The 18,664-nt window shown below is 44.3% G+C and overlaps 1 protein-coding gene across 1 annotated transcript in view; it reads left to right on the top strand.

Annotated features, from left to right (window-relative positions):
- Positions 1-18,664, top strand: part of Gnl3l (G protein nucleolar 3 like) — a 50,982-nt gene that overhangs the window by 16,198 nt on the left and 16,120 nt on the right. Inside the window, exons 3-9 of the mRNA XM_042684899.1 lie at positions 1,504-1,544; positions 3,126-3,233; positions 4,336-4,452; positions 5,376-5,459; positions 6,412-6,547; positions 11,328-11,431; positions 15,663-15,807. Coding sequence (XP_042540833.1) covers positions 1,504-1,544; positions 3,126-3,233; positions 4,336-4,452; positions 5,376-5,459; positions 6,412-6,547; positions 11,328-11,431; positions 15,663-15,807 — 735 coding nt within the window. The remainder of the gene's footprint in view (positions 1-1,503; positions 1,545-3,125; positions 3,234-4,335; positions 4,453-5,375; positions 5,460-6,411; positions 6,548-11,327; positions 11,432-15,662; positions 15,808-18,664) is intronic.

Raw genomic sequence — 18,664 nt, 5'->3', positions numbered from 1 at the left:
CTAGTGCTCTACCACTTGAGCCACAGCGCCACTTCTGGCTTTTTTTCTTTTTGCTTATGTGGTGCTAGGGAATCGAACCCAGGGCCTCAGGCATGCAAGGCAAGCGCTCTACCACTGAGCCACCTTCCCAGTCCCTTCTTTGGCTTTTTATTCTAAGTAAACTTCCTCTCTTGGTCTTCTAGTGTATTAGTTTACTTAGCAGTGTCTGTTCTGTTTTTTGTTTTTGTTTTTTTACTACATCTATTGCACTTTTATTCAGTATCAATTTTGGGGTCTTTTATTTCCTCAGACCATACTGTACACATTCAGAATAACTTGTGTAGTAACAGACTATAGACATGATCCCTGAAAGTACAGCTGTAATTTTTGGGGAATCTTCCACAGTTAAAGTATCTTCTTGAATTTCCTCAAGGATTTGTCACAATATTTAAGTTCTGTTTTCTATATTAACTTAGCATCAGTGTGAGCTACCCAATGTGTTTGTGCAGCCTGCTTTGTGTGTGTGTGTGTATTTGAAACTGCTCTTGTATTTGTTGTGTGTATTCTGAGCTTCTATAACTGCCCGCCCCCCCAGGAATTTAGCCCCTTGAAAGTGGGGAGAATTAAGGGAAACTGTTCTTCTCCTCAGAGGCCAGCTGTGAAGGGCATGACAGATGGGACTTTGAAGCCAGGAGAGGCCTCTTAAGTTCCTGGGCTTTGTTAAGGCATGATGGTATCTGAGGGAGGCAGCCGTTGAGCTGAGTAGGTCGTATGCTGTTGGAGGCAGTAAACTGAAACAGGTTCAACAGCAAGGGATTGTTCTTTCATGTGTGTGTGTGTGTGTGTGTGTGTGTGTGTGTGTGTGTGTGTGTAACAATTATATATACTATATTAACTTATACTGGTATGTATTAATACATAATAGGCAGTATAGCTACAATTATGCATATGAAATTATATCGATATATAATTATATCGATATAATTTTATATATGTATATCTCTAAGTATTTGTACAAAGGAGTTGCCATTCCATGAAGTAGTATATAAATACACTCCATCTTAATCAGTGTCACCCTTTTCATCATTCTCCCCCATCCCTCCCAACCCACCCCTTCCTTCAAGGGATAATTCTTTCTGCACAAGCTGAGGTTTATCCCCAAGGTTTAGCTTCCTAGGATTTTGCACATCACCCTTCTGTTGCTGCTAGCTCCCTTACGTCATCTCTAGCCCTGAAACTGTTGAGATGCTGTAAGTAGACATTTGGGGCTCAGGGTGGAGCAGGAGACCCAAGCACTTATTCAGGCTACTCTGTAGAATTCTCTTCTGAATTGTTTGCATTTGCTTTGGAATAACTCTGTAAACATAAATATGAAGTACTTCCATTTGTGTCTCTTGTCTTGTGTTTGATACAGACAGACATGGTGTTTGAGGCATCCTAGGTTCTCATGGTGTGTCTTGACCTTGATTAGGTTGTTAGCACACATTGGATAGGTAGATGATGACTCTTTGTTTTATTTTGCAGAAAATAAAAAGCCAGGTAAAGGGTCCAAAGTCTGTAAGAAGGTAAGTTGGCTCTACCTTCAGGTGATGTATGCCTATTCCTGGGGGACAGGACAGCAGATATGACTCTGGGAAGAATACCATATTAGAATGAACACAGCTGACTTTTTGGTGGGGGGCAGCAGAAAGTCAGCAGCATGTATTAAATTTTTTTTTTTTGCCAGTCATGGTGCCTGAACTCTGGGCCTGGGCACTGTCCCTCAGCTCTTCAGCTCAAGGCTAGTGCTCTACCACTTGAGCCACAGCACCACTTCCAGCTTTTTCTGCTTATGTGGTGCTAAGGAATCGAACCCAGGGCCTCATGATGCAAGGCAAACACTCTACCACTGAGCCACCTTCCCAGCCCCATGTATTAAGTTTTTGCCATACACATACACATACTGCTTTGTGCTTGATTTAACTTGGTAGGGACTTTTTTTATTTTAGTACTGGGGCTTGAACTCAGGGTCTGAGAACTTTCCCTTAGATTTTTTTCACTTAAGGCTGGTGCTCTGCTACTTGAGCCACAGCTCCATTTCTGGCTTTCTGCTGGTTAATTGGAGATAAGAGTTTCATAAACTTCCCTGCCTGGGCTGGCTTTGAGACATGATCCTCATATTTCAGCCTCCTGATTGCAGGTGTGGGCCACTGGCACCCAGCTGGTAGGGATTATCATCATCCTTATTTTTATTTTCTTTGCTGGAGATGGAATCCAGGCTTTGAACCGTGATCCTCAGATTTCAGCCTCCTGAGTAGCTAGGATTACAGGCATGAGCCACCAGTGCCCAGCTACAGCGATAATTTTTATTTCTTTTTTCTTTTTTATTTTTTTGGTTGGTCATGGGGCGTGAACTCTTGGCCTGGGCTCTGTCCCTCAGCTCTTCAACTCAAGGCTAGCGCTCTACCACTTGAGCCACAGCACCACTTCCAGCTTTTTCTGCTTATGTGGGGCTGAGAAATTGAACCCAGGGCTCCATGCATGCAAGGCAAACACTCTATCACTGAGCCACCTTCCCAGCCCTGATAATTTTTTTTTTCTTTTTTGGTCCGGTTGTGGGGCCTGAACTCTGGGCCTGAACACTGTCCCTCAGCTCTTCAGCTCAAGGCTAGTGCCCTACCACTTGAGCCATAGCACCACTTCCGGCTTTTTTCTTTTTGCTTATGTGGTTTTGAGGAATCGAACCCAGGGCCTCAGGCATGCAAGGCAAGCGCTCTACCACTGAGCCAACTTCCCAGCCCCGCCCTGATAATTTTTATTTCTAACAAGTTTCCAATGTGTCCAAAGACCACATTTCAGGATCTATGTGTCAAGAAAGTATTTCCTGTCTCTCTGAAGCTTTCTCAGCCACCCTTGCATCCTGCCCTTCCCCTCCATGTGCCCCCCACCCTTTCCTGGACTCTTTAGTCAGGTCCTACTTGGCTGGGGAGAACAGGCCTCTCTCTCCCTAGGACAGACAGCAGGGCCATTTTTGTCCACTCCTTCCTTCCCCTCTTCCCCCACAACTATACTTCTCTGGCAGCTTTAATCCCTGCTCTTTTGGCTCTAGGGAGATTTCCACAGGTTTATCAGCTCTGTTTGCTTTTCTTCTCTTGCATGGTAACCAGCCTGCAAAGCAAAATGGGAAGAAAGCAACCTCCAGAGGGTCCTCAGCCTTCCAGATTGTTCATGGCAATGATCACACCAGTCGGGAGGCTGAGTTAAAGAAGAAGAGGGTAAGCCTTTTACTTTGGAAGCTGGGGAGGCTAGTTTGAATGCCAGGTCTGCAGAAGTGTTTGCTAGAAGAGTAGAGGCCAGAGTTGCTAGGATACTGGAGGCTCTTTGTGAATGGTTGAAGTGAGGGGTGTCAGCTTGATACTGGATTTAAGGGTCTCCATTTTGGGACATTTCCTCTCCCTTCCTCATTCATTGCATTGGATTATGCTTTCTTTGAGGCATAATTTTTAACTTTGTCATCTCATGCTCTTTTACCAACCTTTTCTAGTCTCTTTTGCCGTTCTTTCCTCTTCCTGTTTTTGCTTATTTGTTGAGGCAGTGCCTCATTATGTTGTTTAGTCAGGCCTTAAATTCTGGGCTCTAAGAATCCTTCTTACTCAGCCTCCTGAGTAACTGGGACTACAAATGTGCACAACTACACCTGGCTTCCTCTTTCTGCTTTCAGAATGATGGCACATTCCAGGACCTTGGCTCTTTTTATGCATCTGATACTAAGTAGTTCCCTCTGCCTATAATACATTCTCTCCATGCTTTATATACCACCCCCTATTTTTTGTGCTGGTACCGTGGCTGGAACTCAGTGCTTTTTTTGCTTGGCTTTTTTGCTCAAGGCAGACTTTACAATTTGAACCACACTTCTACTTCTGACTTTTCTTTTTGGTGCTGATCCTGGGGCTTGAACTTATTGTCCCTAAGTTTCTTTTGCTCAGGGCTAACATTCTGCCACCTGAGCCTCTGCTCCACTTCCAGCTTATTTTTTTGTAATTTTAGTGGAGAGAAGAGTCTCACAGACTTTCCTGCCTGGGCTGGCTTGGAACTGTGATCCTCAGCTCTCAGTTTCCTGAGTAGCTAGAGTACAGGCGTGAGCCACTAATGCCGAACTCAAATAGCTTTACACACACACACACACACACATTTTTTTCCCTCTTTGCTACTCTCCATCACTTCATCTGTCTGGCCTTTTCTTCTCAAATACTATCTTCTACTGTCCTGCTTGCTCCCCTCCCACCTTTGCTTTGTCCATGCCGTTTCTTCCACCTGTTACCCATCCCTTCTGCTGCAGACCCAGTGAGCTATAGTCGCAGTATGTTTACTTGTTAGGTTGAGGAGATGAGGGAGAAGCAGCAAGCAGCCCGGGAGCAAGAGAGACAGAGACACAGAACCATGGAGAGCTACTGTCAGGATGTCCTGAAACGCCAGGAGGAGTTTGAACGCAAGGTAAGAACAGCCTTTGGCCCTGGGTGGGAATGAATAGTGTGGGTTTACTGTTCCACTGAAGGAAAAGGAAGGTTGGTGTGGGGAGGCGGGGGAGAATGAGTGAAGAGAGGAAAGAAATCAGGGGGATCAGAGGAGGGAGGATGAGAGGGAGTCTTACTCATGACAGCACATTCCTGGAGAATGCTTTTCTCACATTTGAACCCCAAAGACTGGAAAGTGGGTGGGAGAAGGGGGGCAGGAGAGCATGAAAGGATTGAGAGAGAGGCCTGTGTGAGGGTTTCAACTTCCTTCTGGGCCTTCTTGCTGCCTGCTGGCATCTGTTCTTGTCTTACACATAGAATATGCACCTGCCAGCTCAGGCTTGCTCCTCTGAATTCCAGTACAGATTTTGACTCCCCCGTCCCATGCTTGCCATAGATTGTTTTTCTCACAACTCTTCTGTCACATCCCTCTCTTACATATAGGCCTGGGCACACTCAGCCTCTCCTCTGGCTGATGCTCGAATCTGCACATGCATACACACTGGCACATGCCAGAACCATGTATGTCTGTGTACACTTGTTCCTCTTCTCAACATTTTTGATTCATCAAAATTACTTTTAGGTGGGCTGAGACTTAATGGCTTTCCCAGCCTTCTGTGCTTTTCAAAGCCAGGTTTTGCTCACTTTGTGTTTCTCTAATCTTTCTCTCTCCCTCTCCTTCTCCCTTTCTCTTCCTGCTCTCCCCCTTCCTCTTTCCCCTCACCCTCTCCCCCTTCCTCTCCTTCTCACTTTCCCTCACCCCTGCTCTCTTCTTCTCCCTCCTCCCTCCCCCTTTCTCTCCTTCTTGCTCCATCTCCCCCCTCCCCTCCTTTACCCTCTCCTCCTGTTCCCACTCTCCTGACCCCACCCCCATTTTCTCCTTTCTCTTTTTTTCTCCTTTAGGAGGAAGTTTTGCAGGAATTAAATATGTTTCCTCAGCTGGATGATGAAGCAACACGAAAGGCTTATTACAAGGAATTCCGTAAGGTACAGGGACCCATTCCTTAAGGTCCTTTCCTTCCTTCCTTCCTTCCTTCCTTCCTTCCTTCCTTCCTTCCTTCCTTCCTCCCTCCCTCCCTCCTTCCCTCTTTCTCTCTCTCTCTTTCTCTCTCTCTCTTTCTCTCTCTCTTTCTCTCTCTTTCTTTCTTTCTTTCTTTCTTTCTTTCTTTCTTTCTTTCTTTCTTTCTTTCTTTCTTTCTTTCTTTCTTTCTTTCTTTCTTTCTTTCTTTCTTTCTTTCTTTCTTTCTTTCTTTCTTTCTTTCTTCTGTGCTAGCACTTAGGTTTGAATCCAAGGCCTGGGTGCTGTCCTTTAGCTTTTTCAGCTCAAGGCTGGCACTCTGCCACTTGAGCCATACTTCCACTTTTGGCTTTTCTTTGCCAGGTCTGGGACTTGAACTCAGGACCTGGGCACTGTTCCTGAGCTGTTTTTTGCTCAAGGCTAGCACTCTATCATTTGAGCCACAGTACCACTTCTGGCTTTTTCTGTTTATGTTATGTGGTACTGAGGAATTGAACCCAGGGCTTTATGCATGCTAGGCAAGCACTCTACCACTAAGCCACATTCCCAGCCCCAACTTCTGGCTTTTTGGTGGTTAATTGGAATTAAGAGTCTCACAGACTTTTCTGTCCTGGCTGGCTTTGAACAGTGATCCTCAGCTCTTAATTTCTGAGTAGCTAAGATTGTAGGCCTGAGCCAGCAGTGCCTGGCCCAATCAATTTTCTTTTTTTTTTTATTTAATTTAATTTTATTTGTGAACATACTGTACAGAGGAGTTACAGTTACATGGGCAGGATAATTCAATTTTCATTTCTTCTTCATTTCTGTTTTTTTCCCCTGACTGACCTTTTCCCCTTGATGACCTTTTCTTAGATGGGCTCAAGTGCTTGCTACATAGTCTGTTTCCTATCTTCTGCCTCTCTCCTATTCTTTGGCCTGCAGGTGGTAGAATACTCTGATGTGATTCTGGAAGTCCTGGATGCCAGAGACCCATTAGGCTGCCGGTGTTTCCAAATGGAGGAGACTGTCCTGCGGGCAGAAGGCAACAAGAAGCTTGTCTTGGTCTTGAACAAAATTGGTAGGTGTTGGGGCAGGATTGGGTAAGTTAAGGAAGAGATTAGACCTTCTTGAAAGACTAGCTTGGACCAGATAGTAAGGCCCAGCAACTTGAGGGTCCTAATTACACAAGGTAAGAATTCTTGTTTGAGTTTTCAAAGGCAGGAATGTAATCTGAAGACACACAGATTGTAGCACAAAAGGAGGACGGAGCTCAAACCTATTTTCTTTTTGGGCTCCTTTTCTTGATATTTTGAGCCATTCTGCAATTGCACAGTCAAAAAGAATACCCTTCCCCCAAACTGGAGACCAAAATTAAGGCAGAAAAGCATATGGGCTTGAAGGAGTCACTGAGGTTTGGGTCTCAGTCCACCTCTGCTATTCTCTTTGAGCTATTGGACAAGTCATGTCACTTCAAAGAGCTTCTAGTTCTGTAACTATGAAATGAACCATGAATGTCTGAGCCTTAGAGGTTTGTTGAATTAATGATAAAGTGCTTGGTACACAAAGCAGTTCATCAATGATAGCCATTCTTGTGATGATCTTGTGATTGTCTTTATTTATTTATTTTTGTGCTAGTCCTGGGGCTTGAACTCTGGGTCTGAGCACTGTTCCTAAGCCTTTTTTGCTCAAAGCTGATGTTCTGTCACTGAACCACAGCTCTATTTCCAGCTTTTTGGTAGTTAATTGGAGATAGAAGTCTCACAGAACTTTCCTGCCTGGGCTGGCTTTGAACAGAGATTCTCAGATCTCAGGCTCCTAAGTATCTAGGATTAGATACATGAACCATCAGTACCCAAATGTCTTGTCTTTTTTTTTGTGTGCTAGTATTATGGTTTGAATTCAGGCCCTCACACTTTTGCTTGGCTTTTTTGCTCACGGCTTGTGCTCTTATCACTTGAGTCATACTTCCACTTCTGGCTCTTTGATGATTAATTGGTCATAAGAATCTCATGGAGAGGCTGGGAATGTGGTAAGCATGCTTGCCTCACATGCATGATGCCCTGGGTTTGACTCCCCTGTACCACATAGACAGAAAAAGAAAAGCAGGAAGTGGCGCTGTGGCTCAAGTGTTAGAGTACTAGGAAGGTGGCTCAGTGGTAGAGTGCTTGCCTTGTATGCATGAGGCCCTGGGTTCAATTCCTCACCACATAAGCAGAAAAAGTCAGAAGTGGCGCTGTGGTTCAAGTGGTAGAGCGCTAGCCTTGAGCTGAAGAGCTGAAAGACAGCGCCCAGGCTCAGAGTTTAAGCCCCATGACTGACCAAAAAAAAAAAAAAAAGCTCAGTGACAGTGCCCAGGCTCAGAGTTCAAGCCCCATGACTGACCAAAAAAAAAAAAACTCAGTGACAGTGCCCAGGCCCTGAGTTCAAGCCCCAGGACTGGCCCCTCCAAAAAAGAACCTCATGGATTTTTTCTGCTTGAGTTGGCTTTGAACCTTGATCCTCAGATCTCAGCCTCCTAAAGAGTTAGGATTTTACAGACCAGAGCAATACATATCTGACTTATCTCTTCCCTCGCTTTTTTTTTTTTTTTGGTTCTGGTCGTGGGGCCTGAACTCTGGGCCTGGGTGCTGTCCCTCAGCTCTTCAGCTCAAGGCTAGCGCTCTACCACTTGAGCCACAGCACCACTTCCGGCTTTTTTCTTTTTGCTTATGTGGTGCTGAGGAATCGAACCCAGGGCCTCATGCTTGCAAGGCAAGCGCTCTACCACTGAGCCACCTTCTCAGCCCTTCCCTTGCTTTTTTGTTAAATGTGTTAATATGCACAATACAATTTTGTGTGAGTAAATTAAATTTAGCTCTGGATGAGAGTGACTCATGCCTGTGATGCTAACTACTTAGGAGGTTGAGATCTGAGGATTGCAATTCAAAGTCAGCCTGGAAAGACAAACTCAAGAGATTCCTATCAGTTAACCACCAAAAAGTTGGAAGTGGCATTATGGCTCAAGTGGTAGAGCACTAGCCTTGAGCACAAAAGTTTAGGGCCAGTGGCCAGGCCCTAATTCAAGCCCTAGGAGTGGCACAAAAATCATTCAAATTCAATCTAGATACTATAATGAAATGAACAAACATTTGTCGACAACTTAATTGCTAAAATAAGACACGAATTCACAAAAATATAGCAAACTTTACCAGCACCACCAAAAATTTTTCACCCTGTGATCCAGGTGAAACAAAATAGGTAGAGTCAGTTGGCTTTCAGGATGAGTTTGCTGATCTGTCATGGTACCACTGGATCTCCTCTCAAGGAAATGCAGGTGCTAACTTAGACTCACAGAACTCATGAAAAGTACCAAGAGAATAAAATAGGAAGGTGCATGTTGGTTGTTTGCACGGAGTAACATTACTGTCAAAACAGCCAGTGCCTTGTTGTCACCCTTATCAGAAGTTTTTCTTATGAACAAATATTTAGAAAATTGAAATGATTAAAATCAAAGGAGAGAAAGTCAAATGATTAAAGTCAGTAAAGAGCATTACTGTCCTGACATGTCATTTCTTTAAAGGTATTTTAATGTCTTTAGGTTTGGTAGGAAAACTAGAATGCAAAGGCAATTGACTACATGGCAATTCCTAGAAAGATGTTGCAATTTGACATTTTGTAAGACTCTGAATTTTCATTTCTAGCATGCAAAAGTATGCATTGCTGCTGACATAATTGCCCATTACAGTCCTTTTTTTTTTTTTTTGTCGGTTGTGGGGCTTGAACTCTGGGCCTGAGTGCTGTCCCTCAGCTCTTCAGCTCAAGGCGAGCGCTCTACCACTTGAGCTACAGCGCCACTTCCGGTTTTCTGGTGGTTTATTGGAGATAGGAGTCTCACGGTCTCTCCTGCCCGGGCTGGCTTTGAACCGCGATCCTCAGATCTCAGCCTCCTGAGTAGCTAGGATTACAGGCGTGAGCCACCAGCGCCCGGCTTTACAATCCTATAATTATCAAACATCATGTGATCAAACATATGCTTCTATGTCAGAAATGAATTAGTGATTTGAGTCCTATATCTAGAAATCATTAACTGGAAGATTTTGGATACATTTATTAACCTCTCTGAATGTTAGGCTTTTTTTTTAAGGTACTAGGATTTGAATTTATGGGCTTGCTTTTGTAGGTAAGTGCTCTTATCATTTTTCAGGCTCCAGACCAAGTGTTAATTTTACTATTTGTGTGGTCTTTTTTGTGCCAGTACTGGGGCTTTAATTCATGGCCTGGGTGCCCTCCTTTAGCTTTTTTTGCTCAAGGCTAGTGCTCTACCACTTAGGCCACAGCTTCACTTCAGGTTTTTGGGTTTTGGGTTTGTTTTTTTTTGTTCAGTCATAAGGCCTCAGCTCTTTAGTGCAAGCAAGGCTAGTGCTCTACCACTTGAGCCACAGAGCGACTTCTAGTTTTCTGGTGGTTAATTGGAGATAAGAGTCTCATGGACTTTCCTGCTCAGGCTGGCTTTGAACCGCAATCCTCAGATCTCAGCCTCCTGAGTAGCTAGGATTACAAGTGTGAGTCACTGGCACCTGCTATTTTTTTGCCAGTCCTGGGGCTTGAATTCAGGGCCTGGGCACTGTCCCTGAGCTGCTTTTTGCTCAAGGCTAATAATACTCTACCACTTGAACCACACACAGTACCACTTGTGGCTATTTCTGTTTATTTGGTACTGGTGAATGGAACCAAGGCTTCATGCATGCTAGGAAAGCACTCTACCATTAAGCCACATTCCTAGCCTACAGGTTTTTTTTTTTAAAGTGATCAGTTAGAGATAAGTCTCTCATGGACTTTTCCTCTTTGGCCTGGCTTTTAGCCTCCATTCTCAGATCTCAGTTCCTTAGTAGTGAGGATTACAGATGTAAACCATCAGAACCTGCTTTATACTTGTGCTTTTTTCATATTTTTGATTAATATATGTTGTTTACAAAGGAATTTCACTGTGATATTTGCATATAAGGGTATAGTGTACCTCAATCAAATGTACTTTTCCTATATTCTCTCTGTCCTCCTTAAAACAAGTCCAACAGGTTTCATTGTTCAGTTTTCACACTTGTGTGTAAAATACTTCAATCATGTTTATCTCCCCCATATCCTCTCCTTTGATCCTTCCCCCTTCCAGCTGGTACCTAATCCCAAACAATTTGTTTTACATACCTATCATTCATGGAGAGAGCTTTGATATTTGCCTTTCTCAGTCTGTCTTACTGCATTTAACATAATAATCTCTAGTTCCATTGTAGTTTATTCTTTTTTTTTTGTCAGTTGTGGGCTTGAACTCTGGGCCTGGGCGCTGTCCCTCAGCTCTTCAGCTCAAGGCGAGCGCTCTACCACTTGAGCTACAGCGCCACTTCCAGTTTTCTGGTGGTTTATTGGAGATAGGAGTCTCACGGTCTCTCCTGCCCGGGCTGGCTTTGAACCGTGATCCTCAGATCTCAGCCTCCTGAGTAGCTAGGATTACAGGCGTGAGCCACCAGCGCCCAGCTGTAGTTTATTCTTGACATGTGACCAAGCATAGATCCAGAGAGAGGATGGGAAATGCAATCTTTGGGAGGTCTCTGAAATCCTGACTTGGAAGGCTGATATCTAGGACCAAATAGTTTGTGCATTTTCCTTGAGGGAATATACCCTCATTAGGAAAGGTCAGCTGGTCTCATAGAGCAGACTGTACCATGTAGCTCAAACCTGAAGACTGGACCGAGACTGACAGGGCTAGTGGAATAACTATTGCTGGGAGGTAAGAATAGCCTTGGGTATGAGTGAGTGAATTTCTGGAATGAGCCATGGAAATGATGTCCTCCTTATATAGTCCCATCTGTTCTTGTCTTTCCCAGATCTGGTTCCCAAGGAAGTTGTGGAGAAGTGGCTGGATTACCTTCGCAATGAGCTGCCAACTGTAGCTTTCAAGGCTAGCACCCAGCATCAGGTCAAAAATCTGGTAAGCCTGGGGTCAAGGGCATCTAGCCTTCTTCATTATAGTCTGAGGCCAGGGTTGGAGAGTTAATTTATCACTTGGACTGAGCCCTCCAAACTTTCAGTGATTGAATTGGGCTTTCAACTTTTGAGGGTTTGCTTTACTGAGTGGCTTTTTTTATGGCCAGTCTTGGGGCTTGAACTCAGGGCCTGGGAACTGTCCCTGAGCTTCTTTTTTGGTCAAGGCTAGCAGTCTACTACTTGAGCAATAGTGCCACTTCTGGCTTTTTCTGTGTTTGTGGTACTCAGGAATTGAACTCAGGGTTTCATGCATGCTTGGCAAGTACTCTACCACTAAGCCACATTCCCAGCCCTGAGTGGCTTCTTTTTATTTTTGGGGGGCTTGAACTCTGAGTCTGGGTGCTGCCTCTGAGCTCTTCAGCTTAAGGCAAGCATTCTACCACTTGAACCACAGCGCCAATTCTATTTTCTGGTGATTAATTGGAGATAAGAGTCTCAGCAACTTTCCTGCCCAGGCTGGCTTTGAATTGCCATCCTCAGATCTCGGCCTCCTGAATAGCTAGGATTACAGGAGTGGTCCACCAGTGCCTGGCTCCTGAGTGGCTTCTTAATTGTAGTTTCATTTTGTTCCTTGAATTGCTCTTCAGGACATATGTTTTTGGTTTTTGGTTTTCTTTTTAGCTGTAAGGTTAATAAATCCTATCTGCAGATTTGGAAAATACAGTTTAACTGCTTGTTAGCTTTTTTTTTTTTTTTGCTTGTTAGCTTTTGAAAACAATATTTACTTGCATTAATTTTTCTCTCTAAACAAGTCATAGCTGCTGGGTGCCAGTGGCTCATGCCTATAATCTTAGCTACTCAGAGATTGAGATCTGAAGATGGCCATTTAAGCCAACCCAGGCAGTTTGTAGTCAGCCTGGACAGGGATGTTCAATAGATACGATCTCCAAAATAACCAGCAAGAAGCAGGGCTGGTGGGGTGGCTTAACTGCTAAAGTGTCAGTCTAACAATCACAAGGGCATGGGTTCAGAGACCCTAGTATAAAAAAGATGCATTGTATGCATAAATGGCAAAAGGAATTCAATACCTAAAAAATTAAGAAGAATGAGGTGTGTTGGGAACGGTGGATGAGAATGTTGAAAGGGATGACATTGATCTAGGCACAGAATTGCTTTGTTGAATGGCACTTTCTTTTGTACAGCTATTTAAAGATAATAAAAACATTAAAAAATTATAGTACTTCCTAATGGTATTATTAATATAGAGATATTTTCCAGTAGGATGCAGTCTCAGTGGTAATAGCTCCTGCCTAACAATTGCAAGACCCTGAGTTCTAACTATGGTACTTAAAAAAATCTATGTGAACTATACCTTAGTTTCTAGTTTCCAGTTTTTCTTATTGATTGGGTTGATTTTGCTCATATGGGGGGCTTGAACTATAGGCCTCTTACTCAGTTTTTTCTGCCCAGAGTTGGTGCTTTATCCATTTGCACCACACTATCACTTCTCTTTTTTTCTGGTTAGATAAAAGAGTCTCCCAGATTTGTCTGCCCTGGTTGGCTTCAAACCTTGATTCTCAGATATCAGCTAGTATCTTGAGCCACTGGTTCCTGGCTCAGTTTCTCATTATTATAACCAGTGTATCCACAGATGCTATTGTGGATGGCTCCTTGGTATGTATGTGAACAGATACTGGTTTAGGAATGGAGTGGCAGACACTGACAATTGCTCTTCATAATGGCTATACAATTTAGCCTTCTTCCAGTGGGACAAATGAATGTGTTGAGACAGTCTCTTTACATCCTTGCCAATACTTGACGGCATTTAACATTTTTTCCTGTAGACACACCCAATTTTATTACCAGTGGCATGTGATTGATTTCCTCTCAACATTTTCCAAACTGAAATCCTATATTAATAGGACCAGTCTACATTGAATTTATTTAGATAGCATTACTGTTTAAACCTTTGAGAAACATGATATCTCATTTATAAATGTTTGATCTTCTTTCTGCAGTGGTGGGGATAATAAACACATGGCCTTTGTACTTGCTAGGCAAGTGTTCTGTCTCTGAATTTCAAATACCACCTTAATTTAGGTCCTTTTTGGTGATAAAGATAAAAACATCCTTTTTTGTTTTTGTTTCTTTTTTAACTTTTTATTTTTGATTTTTGGGTCCGGTCGTGGGGCCTGAGCTCTGGGCCTGGGTGCTATCCCTCAGCTCTTCAGCTCAAGGCTAGCACTCTACCACTTGAGCCACAGCACCACTTCTGGCTTTTTTTTTTCTGCTTATGTGGTGCTGAGGAATTGAACCCAGGGCCTCATGCATACAAGGCAAGTGCTCTACCACTGAGCCACCTTCCCAGCCCCCTTTTTTAACTTTTTAAATTATTATTAAATAGTTGTACAAAGACGTTTTAGTACCACAAGTCAGTTATGAGTACAATGCTTCTTGCCAAGGTCACCCCTTCTTTTGTTCTCTCCCATTTACACCCTTTTGTCCCTACTTACATGTTACCTAGTTTGAATATAATGACTGCATTTGTTTACCCTTCCTCCCTCCATTCTTGTGCTCCCCCTTTGTCCCCTAAACATCTTTGAATCACTCCTTTCTCTTTGTATTCTATCTTAAGTGTATGCCTTTTTTTGGATAGTAAAAGGGTTTGAACTCAGGAGCTCATACTTATAAAGAAAGGACTCTACTGCTGAGCCATGCATCTAGCTAGCCCTGTTTTTCACTGGTTATTTTTATTTGGGTCCGGTCGTGGGGCCTGAATTCTGGGCCTGGGTGCTGACCCTCAGCTCTTCAGCTCAAGGCTAACGCTCGACCACTTGAGCCACAGCGCCACTTCCGGCTTTTTTCTTTTTGCTTATGTGGTGCTGAGGAATCGAACCCAGGGCCTCATGCATGCCAGGCAAGTGCTCTACCACTGAGCCACCTTCCCATCCCCTTCACTGGTTATTTTTAAGAAAAGGTCTCACTTCCTGGCTGGGTACATACCTAGGCTGTGTTCTGCCTAGACTTCCCATGGTTGCTGCAATGGCTAGCGCATGTCATTACATTAAACTTTGCTCCATTCAAATGGAGTCTCACAGACTTTTTTGCCTATGTTGTTTTCTCACTTTATGTTTTTAGCTGGTCCTGGGGTTTGGGCAGTCCTTGAGCTTTTGCTCCAGGCTAGTGGTCTACCACTTGAGCCACAGTGCCACTTCTGGCCTTTTCTGAGTAGTTTATTGGAGATAAGAGTGTCAAGGACTTTCTTGCCCGGGCTGACTTCAAACTGTGATCCTCAGATCTCAGCCTCTTGAGAAGCTAGGATTACAAGCATGAGCCACCAGCCCTAGAATCTTGATACTTCCAATCTCAGCCTCCTACAACCTTATAATGACAAGCACATAGCACTGTGCTCAGCTAAATGTTTGCCTTTTTAAGTGAATCTCAATTTTGTGATATTAAAAACAGTGCTGTGGTAAGTAGGGGAAGTGAAAGAGGATGAAGGGCATTCTGGGAAGAAGAGATGGCATCAGGAATAGAAATAGAGGTTGGAGTGACTGTAGTCCAGGCACCATCTTACCTTACACCAGCAGAAAGAGGAACATCACTGAGAGCACTGAGCAACTTATGCAACTTACGCAATTTATGCATATGCCCTGTAAGAAGTAAGGCTGGGAGGTAAGGTTGGGGAAGGGGGCTGGGAAGGTGGCTCAGTGGTAGAGCGCTTGCCTTTCATGCATGAGGCCCTGGGTTCGATTCCTCAGCACCACATAAGCAAAAAGAAAAAAGCCAGAAGTGGCGCTGTGGCTCAAGTGGTAGAGCGCTAGCCTTGAGCTGAAGAGCTGAGGGACAGCACCTAGGCCCAGAGTTCAGGCCCCACGACCGGACCCCCCCTCCCCCAAAAAAAGAGAAATGTCCTCATTTACCTGACTTATGCAACTGTAACCTGTCTGTATATCACCTTTATAATAACAATAAAATTATGTTTTTAAGGAAGGAAGGGAGGAGAGGGGAAATGTGTGAAGCAGGAGAAGGGAAGAGAGGAAACTGGAGACAGAAGGACAGTGGAGGGAAATGTAGAAGCAGTATCCAGTGCCATGTGAGAAGCCTTCTGTTCAAGCTGTGGAGCTCAGTGATCACAGGAGGGTCCTCTGTGTTTCTTTTGTAGGTTAGAAATTTGGGTTTTCTGATGGGCTTCTCACACCTGATGCTGTTCTATGTTATCCTTTGTCTTCCAGAACCAGTGCAGTGTGCCAGTGGCTCAGGCCTCTGAGTCACTGCTGAAGAGCAAAGCCTGCTTTGGAGCTGAAAACCTCATGAGGGTTCTGGGGAACTATTGTCGCCTGGGTGAAGTGCGCACCCACATCCGTGTGGGTGTTGTGGGTAAGGCTTGGTGAAATAGTCATGGAACCTGGGCTCCTTCTGTGTTCCCTCTGTTCCCTCTTTGAGGAATAGAGTGGTTCAGGAAGGTTATGGAGATTTATAGTTTGGGTAGGTGGGCATATGGGAGGCACTCTTTTTGTTTTTCGTTTATCATGGGGCTTGAGCTCTGGGCCTGGGTATTCCTGTACCTGAGCTTTTTTGCTCAAGGCTAAGGCTCTACCCCTCTGAGCCACAGCGCCACTTCTGATTTTCTGGTGGTTAATTGGAGATAAGAGTCTCTTGGTCTTTCCTGCCTGGGCTGGCTTTGAGCTGTGATCCTCAGATTTCCGCCTCCTGAGTACGTAGGATTACAGGCATAAGTCACCAATGCCTGGCTGGGAGGCACTCCCATTATATGTAGAGTGTTAGAGCCATGGACCAATCGTGTGGTGTCAGGCTTGGGGGTTGCCCCATCTCCTCCTGTCAGAGCTGTGAGAAGGAATCCTGACCATCTGTCTTTTTATAGATGAGAACACTGATGCCCAGAGAAGGGAAAAAGAACTTGCAGAACTTAGCCCTGTGTAAGACAAAGCAAAGCCAGGGCTCAAATCCTTAATTTTGCAAGAGGGCTCATCAGAACAAACACAAATAGAGAGGCAGAGACAGTTGATCAGGGAAAGTAATGCTGAGAGATACATTGGAGAGTTGGACACTGACAATGTATAGATTCTGCTAGACACTGGGGAAGTCAGAAAAATACTGCATGCTGGAGAATGAGAAAAAGAGAGACAAACACAACCTCAAATGCCAAAAGGGACACTGAAACATATTTATGTATGGAGACCTGCAGAGGGGATGTGAGAAGGGTAGAGTATGTGGATGTATGGACATGAATACCCGAAGAAAAGACTCCTAGCCATAGGGATGGGGACAGATTCAGAGACACCCCTAGACACGGGAACCTAAGTATGTTTATTTACATCCCCGTATGTGGAGTCACACATAGACTTGGAAGAGGTGCATCTAGAGATACAGATAGAGGCAAAATACATACCAGAATTTCCCCTCCTCATCTCAGCTCTGCTTCCCAAAGCAAAAAAAAAAAAAAGCCGCAGGGAGATATACCTATGACCCTCTGACACAACCCCAAGTCACAGAGAGAGACAGATATGCAGGCATGTCTGTGATGAGATAGATAAATACCTACATAGAGAGCTTGAGACAGAGAGGGAAAGGGAGACATAAAAAAGAAGGAAAAGGGGTTGGAGGTGTCGCTTAGTTGGTAGAGTGCTAGCCATTGAATAAAAGCATCAGGTACTAAGTTTGAGTTCTAGCCTCAGACCAATAAAAACAGGAGGAAAAGAAGCTGAGCATTGATGGGCTATGTTTATCATTCTAGCTACTCAGGTGGCTAAGATCTGAGGATCAAGGTTCAAAGCCAGCTTGGGCAAGAAAGTTCATGAGACCCTTATCTCCAGTTAAGTATCAAAAAGCTAAAAGTGAAGGCATGGCTGAAGTGGTAAAGTGCCAGCTTTGAGTGAAAAATCCAAGTGAGAGATCAAGGCCCTGAGTTGAAGCCAAGTACTGGTGCATGTATGCATGCATGTGTGCGCACATGCGTACATACGCAAACACACACACACGAAATAGAGGAAAAGAGCCTATTTGAAACAAGCTCAGAGGCCAATGCATGGAGACAGGCTGCAGAGAGGAGGAATGGGTCTAAAAAGACACTGACAAGAGTTAGTATTAGAGGGAATTACAAAGAGAGGCAGAATTGATGGAATGGAAGCCAGGCATCTGTGGCTCACACCTATAATTCTAGGTACTCAAGAGGCTGAGATATGAAGATCACAGTTCAAAGCCAGTCTGGGAAGAACAAATTGAGAAACTTATCTCCAATTAACCAGCCAAAAGCTGGAAGTAGAGGTGTGGCTGATGTTGTAGGGTGCAAGCTTTAAACAGGGGGTGGGGAACCTAAGCAAGAGCATGAAGCCTTAGTACTGGCACAAGAAAAATTGCTGGAGTCCAGAGTATTAGAGTAAAAGGACAATGGCCAGAATAAGAAAGGGATGCTTGGAGACAGACAATGCAGAGAAACAGAGTTGCTAGAGAAATAAACTGAGGGGTGGGAATGTGGCTTAATGGTAGTGTGCTTGCCTAGCATGCATGAAACCCTGGGTTCGATTCCTCAGTACCACATAAACAGAAAAAAACTGGAAGTGGCACTGTGGCTCAAAGGACAGAGCGCTCCAGGACAGTGCCCAAGCCCTGAGTTCAAGCCACAGGACTGGCAAAAAAAAAAGATAAACAGACTGAGTGGGAAAGATCCTAAAAAGGAAAAGAAAATAGAATGGCCAAGAGATACCCAAGGGGACGGAGGGGGTACAGAGACTTCCTGGGATGCTCCAGGAACATAAGTGAGAGTGGTACACAATGGTAAATTCATGCAAACAGAACAATGAAGGTGAGGCCCAGAAAAAGAGAAACTATCCACTGGCTGAGAGCGGCTTATAGGTGCCCCAATATCAAAAACACACCATAGACAAAGACAGTTGCATAGAGAGTTGGACATGTGGAGATGAAGCCTTACTTCTCTGAGACAGCACACACCAGAACAGATGGCCCTCTTGTTCCCTACATTTCTGGAAGTCCACCTTCTGTTGGATCATGTCTGCAAGACCGTACATGGTGTATTTCTGCAGGCCCGTTGTGGGTGGGAGGTGAGGGGTCCCATCTAGAGAGCATGCATGCTCATAAAACAAAACAAAACAAAACAAAAAAGAACTGGAGAGAGCTAGAAAGGCCCTGTAGGGACTTACTTGGTCAGGGAGTGGGGTATGAAGGCAGGAAGCCAGGCTCTATTTTTGGTTTGTCC

Source organism: Dipodomys spectabilis, unplaced genomic scaffold (assembly GCF_019054845.1).
Source record: "Dipodomys spectabilis isolate Male_0828 unplaced genomic scaffold, ASM1905484v1 ptg000091l, whole genome shotgun sequence".
Classification (NCBI taxonomy): domain Eukaryota; kingdom Metazoa; phylum Chordata; class Mammalia; order Rodentia; family Heteromyidae; genus Dipodomys; species Dipodomys spectabilis.
Note: the sequence above shows the minus strand (reverse complement) of the source record. Positions and strands in the feature narration are given on the sequence as shown.